Below are 11,355 nucleotides of genomic sequence, written 5' to 3' on the forward strand. Positions count from 1 at the left end.
CCAACAGGTGGACCCCAAGCCTTAGACAAAGAAAGGAAGCCACAAATGTTTGTTACAGTGGTAAAACTCCCATGTATCAACAAACGAAGGCCGAAGTTAGACTCGTTTATGGTATATACTGTAGCTGTAAATGGAGGAAGGACAAGCATGGGAACAGGCAACTTTGAAGGTTCACAAGTCAATAAACATCCCAACAGCAGAGCTACAGAAATAACTGGCTAGGATTGTAAATGTCATGTGTTTAAGACCACCTGTTGAAGGCCTATACTCAGCTTTTAAGTGAAAAGGTATATAGCATAAATGAATATCATATTAAGCAGTCAATACACCTCACATTATTTATTTCAGACTCAGTAATTGTGATTAATTGTAATTGAGAATGTAATTGCAATTGACTTGTAAAAATTAAGATAAAAAATAATTGTAATTGAATTGTAATTGGAAAAAATGCTAGTCACTATATTCGTAATTGAACATGGGTAATTGAAAACGTAATTGTAAGTGAAAACTGTAATTGATTCCAACCCTGCTCGTAACTCCCATGAAATCAAATCCCGCGAGTCTTTGCTGCAGAAAGACGAACACGCAGAAATTCCTTATAACATTCCGTAGTCCTTTGTTGTTTCACGTCTAATGTGGCAGTAGTAATATTAAAATATAATAACCACTAGGAACAAAGCCCTCAACCTAAAAATAGGAACTAAGAACAAAGATTATATAGTAGAACAACAACTTTATATTCAAACACAATCCACCATCTACACATGGGCTGCAATGGGATGATGTCCAGTCAGACACAGTTGTGCCAGGTTGTAGACAACCCCCCATTTCTGTCCATCATATTGCTCACACTGCTTCACACCATGTACACTGATGTCCACCCCATATATCGACCAGTACAAGATAAAACCTCGTCTGTAGTGGTGTTATTTCAGAGCATGAATCATGGATCATTGGTCTGTAGTCTGATGGTCTATCCTTCCATCCTATTCTGTTTGCCCTTATTGATATTCAAGTGCTTTTTCAAAATTCAGGCGTTTCCATTACCAGTTTTAACTATTTAGTTTTTGCTCTTTTCCAAGGGTAAAATAAACACAGCTACTTTCATCTGATTTGGATGTTCCATGAAATGCATCTGGATTTATGTAAACACAGATTCCTACAACTATACGTAGTGTAAGGTTTTCACCACCTTATATTTTAATTGAACAGCTCAGAGGAGAGATGACAAGAGTAGTACTATTTCAGTGTTTATTTATGAGCAAAGTTGAGTAGACTTCAGGCAGACATACACTGTCCATTTTTTCAGTCATGGTCCTCAGCTCCAGCTCACATTGTGCGACTCAGTTGCAGAGTCCAAATGTGCACAGCTCACGATTCATGTTCTCACACTGTACGGATCAACACTTGTTTACGGAAATGTAACGTAAAAATTAGAAGAAGAAGAAGAAGAAGAAGAAGAAGAAGAAGAAGAAGAAGAAGAAGAAGAAGAAGAAGAAGAAGAAGAAGAAGAAGAAGAAGAAGAAGAAGAAGAAGAAGAAGAAGAAGCTGGAAGTAAATAGACACTAGCAAAAAGAGCTTCAAAAAAGGAAAATGCAGCGATGTGATGGACCAGGAACTGGCAGGACAGACGTGGGAAGTATGGTCCATCAATTCTACAGAGGTCCTACAGTGTCTGTGGATGCTCAGTGTGAGTTTGAGGTAAGACGGTCTGAGGCACTGCTTCAACAGTGATGCCCTCACTAGGAGCAACCTGGATTTCAACGTTTGATTTTCTTGCGACCATACTATTACTGATCGTGAGCTAGTCGTGAGGTATTTGACTCCTTGAGACACAATGTATACTACACCATGTACAGGTATACTACACCATGTATACTACACCATGTACAGGTATACTACACCACGTATACTACACCATGTACAGGTATACTACACCATGTACAGGTATACTACACCATGTATACTACACCATGTACAGGTATACTACACCATGTATACTACACCATGTACAGGTATACTACACCATGTATACTACACCATGTACAGGTATACTACACCACGTATACTACACCATGTACAGGTATACTACACCACGTATACTACACCATGTACAGGTATACTACACCACGTATACTACACCATGTACAGGTATACTACACCATGTATACTACACCATGTACAGGTATACTACACCATGTATACTACACCATGTACAGGTATACAGTACTACACCATGTATACTACACCATGTACAGGTATACAGTACTACACCATGTATACTACACCATGTACAGGTATACAGTACTACACCATGTATACTACATCATGTACAGGTATACAGTACTACACCATGTATACTACACCATGTACAGGTATACAGTACTACACCATGTATACTACATCATGTACAGGTATACAGTACTACACCATGTATACTACACCATGTACAGGTATACAGTACTACACCATGTATACTACATCATGTACAGGTATACAGTACTACACCATGTATACTACATCATGTACAGGTATACAGTACTACACCATGTATACTACATCATGTACAGGTATACAGTACTACACCATGTATACTACATCATGTACAGGTATACAGTACTACACAATGTATACTACATCATGTACAGGTATACAGTACTACACCATGTATACTACACCATGTACAGGTATACAGTGCTACACCATGTATACTACATCATGTACAGGTATACAGTACTACACATGTATACTACATCATGTACAGGTATACAGTACTACACCATGTATACTACACCATGTACAGGTATACAGTACTACACCATGTATACTACATCATGTACAGGTATACAGTACTACACCATGTATACTACATCATGTACAGGTATACAGTACTACACCATGTATACTACATCATGTACAGGTATACAGTACTACACCATGTATACTACATCATGTACAGGTATACAGTACTACACCATGTATACTACACCATGTACAGGTATACAGTACTACACCATGTATACTACACCATGTACAGGTATACAGTACTACACCATGTATACTACATCATGTACAGGTATACAGTACTACACCATGTATACTACATCATGTACAGGTATACAGTACTACACCATGTATACTACATCATGTACAGGTATACAGTACTGCACCATGTATACTACACCATGTATACTACACCATGTACAGGTATACTACATCATATATACTACACATTGCACGACTCACGATTTAGATGCACAACTCAAAAATCATCTCAAAATGGGCCAAAAATTGCACAGTCTGCCTACCTTAAATTAAGCATTAACACTCAACAATTCCTGCATTCATTCCTTACTGCTTTTACAGCAGCAACAGTGTTGTTTTTTATCCGAATTATTGATTTTAATTTTTTCATGTTTTTAAATAATTATTCCTGAACTGTGACATAAATTGCTCTACACAGTTTCTCTGTGATTGTGATTGGTCTGACGTTGTAATCTCTTCCTCTGTCACAAGAGCATGCACGTAGCATGGCTGAAATCAATTTGCCTAACTTAACGAGTTGATATCGAGATTTGTAGGACAGTTTCTGTCTGACGGAGAAAGCACACTAATGGAGATAAATCCAGGTTATAATTATCTAGCTAGTATAGGCCCTTAGTGTCTGTTCGTTCACCCTTTGTTTTGTTTTTCAGGTGTATTTAAGCTTATTGTGTTTGTGTAAGTCACCTGAAGTTTAGTGAATGTGGAAGCAGGGCTCTCCATTGACTATTTTAAAGGTGGGGGTGTTATGGCTGGTGCCTCCTGGCCTCTCAACCAGCCTTCCTCCATTTCACCAACACACCTGATTCATGTCAGTAATCAGGTGAAGAGGGAGGAGGAGCTGTATTAAGAGAGTTCTTCAGCTCCACACTTAACATTTTCTAAGTTTGTTATTTAGTTTGGCCTGGAGATTCATGGTAGTCCTGTTTTTGTGATAATGTAGTTTTAGTGTTTTGTACTTTTTGTAGTTTGGAGGATGGACGCTGGGTGCGACGGCCCAGTGTTCTCCATACTTTTGTTACGTTTAGCCAGGGTCTCAGGGCCCTTTTGTTTTGATTACGTTGCTACTTTTTAAGAACTTTGTGTCGTTAAATACTTCGGTAATCCGTTATTTGTGTTTGGCGTCTTGTTTATGTTGCAGCCCCTCAAGCCATTGGATACTCATCCTAGAGGGGTCTGTGACATTTTGGAATAATTGTGTTAATTTTTGTTGTTTATTTATTGTATTTTCTGTCATATTGAATGTGTTTTTTAGAGTTAACGAAATCCTTACACGTCATTGACCCTTTTATATTTCCTGTTTTTAGCGTTTGTTTGTGTAACTACTTTTAATAAATGTATTTTCTGCCTTATTTTAGTTGCATTATGATGTTGTATAACATTTCAAGGTATTTTTATTTCCATCATAATGTTCATGCAAACCTTGCCCAATGATGCACATTTTTATTAAATATAATCCAGTGAAAATCCCTATATGCCATTGACCCTTCTGTTATTTATTGTTTTTTTTTTTTTTTTTAGTAATTTTATGTTTATTATTATACTAATTTCGGTATTTTCTTTCTGTTCCAATGTTCTTTTACAGTCATCTTGTCTACTTTTGGAGTAATTTGTATGTCTTAAACTTTTGTAGTAATTTTTTGTCATTTTGAATGAGTTTTTTTTTTTTTTTCAAGTAATTTGTAGTGTATTTTTGAAGTCATTGTATGTGTTTCTGGAGTAATTTTATTTATTTTAATGCTAATTTGGATATTCTCTTTCATTTGGAATTTGAGTAATTTGTATGTTTTCTATTTTTGTAGTCAGCTTATGTTTACTTGGCACAATTTCGTTTCTTTGTTGCTAATTTACTGTATTTTCTGTCTTACTGAATATATTTTTAAGAGTAATTTCGTGTATTTATGGACTAATTGTGTATGTTTACCTAGTGGACCGGGCAGTGTGGACTAGTCCGATCAGAACCACCAGGTGGCAGTAAAGCTCCTACACGGAACTATTTTACACCACAGAAGAAGAGAACGATGCCGCACGGAACTACAATGTAGTCACGTGACCGTCCCGTGCACAAAGTAAACAAAGTAAACAACCGAGGCGTGTCACACCGCGGGGAGCCTGGCTGTCCTCGAGCTCCTCTGACACGGCTCCAGGCTCGGGCTGGGTCGGTTCTCACGTCTCTGGGTGTGTCACATGCAGGATGTCGATGAATGACAAGGCAAGACACGTGATGTATTTGTATAGCACATTTAATTACACAACATAATTAAATGTTTTATATGTGCTGCTAATGCTAATCAACAGGAGCCGGAGGTGCGCGTGGTAGGGCAGCAGCAGCAGCGGGTGAGCTAACTATGCTAACAGCTAACAACACACATCACTGAGCTCCACAATGTGTAAATATCAGTGCCTTTTAAAAATGCTCCAAGGAAGAATTAGCAGTAGCTCGACATGATTCGGTTCCTATTCTATATATTTAAATATTCTGATTTACTGTTATTTTTAAAGTCCTTATTTTTCTTCTCCAAAAGCAAAATATGAATCATTCACTTCTAAATAAATGAGTTCAGAAGACAAAGCACATCAGTCTGACGCTTATTAACGCTACACTGTAACATGTAGTGTTAACACGTGACCATATGTGCACATAGAAAAAGAAAAATGACTCGAGATGGTGAGAAAAAATAAATATGAATAAAAAAATCCCAATGTATTGTAAATATTTTCTCCACGTGTTACAGCCCAGTGTAGTACCAAACCTTTCTAATAAATCAAGTGTTCTATTTTGGCACTGTAGGAAATTTTAATATTGATATAAATATGTATTATTTTACAGCTTATTTAGTTTTAAAATACTTACTTTAGGAGTTGTTGCTGTTGCTATTTCTCAGATCCACTTTTTTCACAGAAACCAGGGTTGTGGTTTATTGTAACTGATGATTGATTACATTTATGGGATTTAATAAAGGCTCAGTAGTTGAGAACATAATTGTAATTGGATAAAAAAATAATTTGAATTGAAAAAATGCTGGTAATTGAACTTAGGTTTGACCCTGACAGGAACTGGACGAGCTAATCCCAGCTGAGGCTGCCATGGATCCCAGTAACAGAGGCTCCGTAATGGCTGACGCTCAGCTGGATGACTGTGAGCGCATGGGTACCCTGTTTGGAATGCTCAACAAATGTCTGCTGGGACTGGGATTCTTCCAGATGAACTTTGGAGACAAGATGGTGGAGCCAGTGGTGATCATGCTCTTCTGGCTGCTGATCTGGTTCCTGGGTATCCAGGCCTTGGGACTAGTGGGAACTTTATGCATCGTCATTATCTATATTCAGAAGTAATGTTTGCCACACGTCCTGAAGCTTTGATTCAGAGCTGGTTAGGCGTGTGCAGCGTTGGTGCTGCTGCTGAGGAAAGAGGAACTACAAGAGGACGAATTTCACTTTTATTTTGAGTTTATGGAAACATGACTCATCACATCTCAGGACTGATCTGATCTGCACGTCTAAAGAGAAGAGAATTCTGAATGTGTTATAAATAGATACTTTATGCAATGGGGGATGTTAGCCACAGCCAGGGTTGGGGTCAATTAGAATTGTAATTGATAATCAAGTACAATTATGGCGTAATTGTAATTTTAAAAACCTGTTGATGTTGTAATCGTAATTAAATTGTAATTGAGTTGAGATAATTGACATTGTAATTGCCATAAAAATTGTCAATTATAATTTAGTGCAAATCTGGAGAATCATGTTACATTTCTACACATATATAGTTTCCAATTATTAAAATGTTTCATATCAAGCTTTCCCACATTTTACCATTTAAAAGAACAATGAAATCAAGGGGTATAGTGACACAACATAGGTTCAGACACTAAAAACATTAAAACCTACATTTTCATTGATTAGGAATCCTAACAAGGTAATCAATAGATGTTTGTTTTTAGTGTATTTTACAGCTGGTTCAGGACCTATCATAAAATATGCTAACAGGGTTCTCACCAGGAATTTTCCACATCATAGGGCAGGGGTCCTCAAGAGCCCCTATTCAGCATGTTTTAGATGTTTCCCTCTTCCAACACACCTGATTCTAATGATGAACTCATCATCAAGCTCTGCAGAAGCCTGATAACGATCCTGGTCATTTCAATCAGAGGGAAACATCTAAAACATGCTGGATAGTGGCCCTTGGGGACCAGGATTGGGGACCCCTGCCATAGGGGGATCGTGTGCTGCGTGAGCAAGAGGCTCAAACAATTTTAAAATGTATAACTCTCTGAGGGCCAAATTTAGTGAAGTAAAGCTAAAGTTGGGTTTGGTTTTATCTTGTTCCAGCCTTACTTTAAAGCCTAAAGTTATTTGTTGAATTGGTGAAGGTGATGATGAATGTAGTTTTAGTTACTCATGCTTAATATACAGTGTGTATATATATGTCCACTAATAAATACTCACACACACTATAGAGAAAAGAAATAATATATTTATTCAAAAGACTGATTTCAAGACAAGCTTTTCAAATTTAAATGAGGTATTATGCAGGGCCTGCAGTAAAATTGGAACACACACACACACACACACACACAATCTGGCCAGAACAAGAAGTCCCAACCAGAGAGAACACGACCCAAACGAAGCTGACGTCTCTTCAAGCCTGAACACATTTCAACCAGACGATATCCATGTCCGTGTGCGTGCATGTAGAGTGATCCGTTGTGAGTTAGAAACATAACACGTAGAGGTGGGGACCTCTGGGTGCCTCATGATACGATACAAAGCTCACGATACTGCAATTATCGATATACTGGTCAGAAATCAATCTACAATAATCTATGACATAACAAGAAAAAAAAAAATAAGTGAAAAAATAAAATTTTTATTTTATATTTCTGAAAGACAATAAATTGAAAAAGTGTCCTATGAACAGTGACACTATTTTAGTGCAACATTTCTGTAAATAAGTGTCAACATACCAATGTAAACGAATAAGTATCTGCAATAGTGCTTTATGTAAACAATATATTGGTTCCTTCAACAGTGACATTTATGTGAAGACGTACCTGCACATTTTAGTGAAAAAGCAGAAAAGGTTTTGAAAAAAATAAATAAATCGATTCTTAGCGCGAGCATATCGATAATCGATTGTGCGAAAAAATATCGCGATATATCGCCGCATCGAGATATCGTCACACTCCTAACAACAAGCAGCTTCATGTGCGCTACACACTGTGTCTGGTTGAAGTACACTGTTTTTATTGGACGGTAACCGTAGTTACCAAGCACACAGGCAGCATCAGGAGTAGCTAAGTCGCCGCTACGTTTAACACACGAGGAAGGTTGACTTTTATTAGGCGAAGGAAACTCAATGTGCTTTACATGATGAATATTCAACAGCTTATAATCAATAAGAACATTACAATAAATAAATTACGTAATTATGAATAATTGTTATTGAACTTCAGTAAATGAGAACGTAATTGTGATTGACTTCCTCGGGTTGACAAATAATTGTAATTGGTAAAAATGCTGGTCACTGTAAACATAATTGAATTGTAATTGAACATGGATAATTGAAAATGTAATTGTAACTGAAAAATGTAATTGACCCCAACCCTGATAGGGACCATGTACAATGGTGGATTTTAGCAACACCAGGGTTAAGGGTCAATTATAATTGTAATTGATGATTAATTACAATTATGGTGTGATTAGAACGTTTTTGTAATTTAAAAAAGATGTCGCTGTTGTAATCGTAATTGAGTTCAGTAATTAACTTTGTAATTGTAATTACCATGGAAATTCACTAAAAACTGCCAATTACAATTTAATGAAACAATTTCTAACACGTACGTAGTTAAATATTAAAATATGTTTCATATCAGCTTTCCCACCACTGACAGTGGAGGTTAATGGGATATAATTACATGTATTTAAATATAGACAATACAAAGAATAACAATACTGTGAATGTAACTGATCAACTTTGGTACAGTTAAATTCCAACTTTTACATACAATATTATAATAAATGCACTAAAATATAAATGTAAAGATGCTAAAACGACATCGTACACAAAACTGTAAACAATCCTCACAATGCTATATGAATTTAAGTTAGTAAAATTGTAATTGTAATTGACTTTCAGGGGAAAAATTATAATTACAATTTATTTGAAATTGGGAAAAATGTCAGTTATCGTAATCATAATTGATTTCTAATTGAACATGGATAATTGAAGATGTAAACGTACTTGAAAATTGTAATTGACCCTGTAATTTGGGGCAATTACATTTTAAAATTACAATTACGTCTTCAACTATCCATGTTCCACTACGATTAGGTTGACTGTCATTTTTTACAATTAAAAATATTGTTTTCCCACTGAAATCAATCACAATTACCTTCTCAATTACTAAAGTTCAATTACAATTAATTGCAATTACTGAGCCTTTCATAAATAACCACATAAAACATAATTTACCGCTTTCTGTTATAATCAGGTCAGATTTGACCCGTCTTTAATCAGCTGTTAAATACACTCAAATAAAGGTTTCCTAATCAATTAAAATATTAGTATTCATATTTTTGGTGTGGGCGTCTGGTCACAAGAACTGAAGGTAAAACTTAATATGAAAGTTGATGGTCTGTAGAAGTTGCAGGAGTTGAAGTAGGAAGGTGCTGCGTCACCGCACAATGTGATTTATTTTTAGGTTAACCAACTGTTTTATCAGAATTTTAATGTCATTAACCATCAATACCCTCTGTAAGAAATAATTATATATATATTTATTTATTTTTCAAAAAAGTTACAGGGAGCCATTGCAAAAGAGTCAAAGAGCCACATGAGGCTCCAGAGCCGCAGGTTGCAGACCCGTTCTAGACTCTGAGCTTTTTAGAACACACACTTCTTTCATTTCAAAAGGTAAGTCAACCCTTTGGCCTCTAAACTGTAAGCTATTGATCAGTTCACAATAATACAGGCTGTCAGAAGTGAAGTTGGGGCACGTTCAGCTATGTTGATGAACTGGTTGAGAATGAATCATTGGTAAATACAAAGGTTTCATTCATTTCCATGAACTTCAAGAAAACTCGACTAAAATGATCAAATACTGTTAGATTGTCCAACAGTCGTATTTAATCACATTAAACACTTTTTAAGCCTCAACCTTTATAATTGGAAGCTCAGAAAGCTTTGCTTTTTTTTTTACACAATTATGAAGGAAACTCAGGGATCTATTCTCCCATGTGCGTAAGTCCAAGAGGTTGTGCAGCGTTGCTGTTTTTGGCTGCGTGCTATTCTCTCCCTGTACTTAATAATGCATCAATGTTATACAGCGTTTTATGGACACTCAGAGTCGCTTTACAGAATTAAGGGATTATTCTTTCACTCCACACTTAGTGGTGGTAAGCTACTGCTGTAGCCACAGCTGCCCTGGGGCAGACTGACGGAAGTCAAGCCAACACTCACTCACTCACACTACATTCATACTAGGCAATGTGGGTAAAGTGCCTTGCCCAATGACACAATGACATACCACTGGGGTGACTGCCACCCCACTGTGGCACCTGGAGTTCTCAGTGGTCTCCATCCACCTACTAACCAGGCCCAGACCTGCTTAGCTTCTGAGATCTAACGGGATCGCTCAATGACAGGCTGGTATGGCCACAAGTCAGTTGCTGCGCGCCTTCATCCCAGTTACACACTGTGGGTGGAGCAGCCCTGAAATGTGGGTGTTCCCATTCAAATCTGGCTTTACGCGCATTCTCCGGTGTGCGTAAGTCCTTTTCCTCTTCGGCGCTTCTAACCCTGGAATAAGTGCAGCGCCCCAATAAGGTGAAACATTAGATTACACTAGAAATATGGACTTAGTTACATTTGAAGTCACATGGACTCGTGTGTCACGCATTAATTAAAACTCTGACAGACGCAGACTTCTGTCCACGTTGGTCACAGTGATTCAACTATTTTCATACTATGTCCAACGTAAAGTCACAGTTTGATCCACTACAGAGTGAAACATGCTGTCATATGCAGATGAGGATGGACCAGAAACTGTTCCCACACATATTTTAATGAGGCTCAGCTCAGGTCACTTTAAACTATTTATATTTACGTAAAACTGCGTATTATGGAAGTTAATAGTTGTGTTTTATTGTAAACATTCCTCTGTATTAAAGCAGGACGCTCTGAGGCCACGTTATTTCCTCATATCTCCAACATCTAACTCAGTCACGCTTTACAGCGATGATGATGATGGAGAGAGATTTTAACTGTGACTCAGACAAAATACGGCCGATCCTCAGTTACGCTGCAATAAT

At 37.1% G+C, this 11,355-nt stretch overlaps 1 protein-coding gene across 1 annotated transcript; it reads left to right on the forward strand.

Moving 5' to 3' along the window:
- Window positions 1-5,061: 5,061 nt before the first annotated feature.
- On the forward strand, window positions 5,062-6,723 carry fam241a (family with sequence similarity 241 member A). Its single transcript, XM_028438541.1, has 3 exons — window positions 5,062-5,254; window positions 5,341-5,379; window positions 6,097-6,723. The coding sequence occupies exons 1-3, from the start codon at window positions 5,237-5,239 to the stop codon at window positions 6,376-6,378; spliced, it is 339 nt and encodes a 112-aa protein (XP_028294342.1). The 5' UTR covers window positions 5,062-5,236; the 3' UTR covers window positions 6,379-6,723.
- Window positions 6,724-11,355: the final 4,632 nt, after the last annotated feature.

Source organism: Gouania willdenowi, chromosome 22 (assembly GCF_900634775.1).
Source record: "Gouania willdenowi chromosome 22, fGouWil2.1, whole genome shotgun sequence".
Taxonomy (NCBI): domain Eukaryota; kingdom Metazoa; phylum Chordata; class Actinopteri; order Blenniiformes; family Gobiesocidae; genus Gouania; species Gouania willdenowi.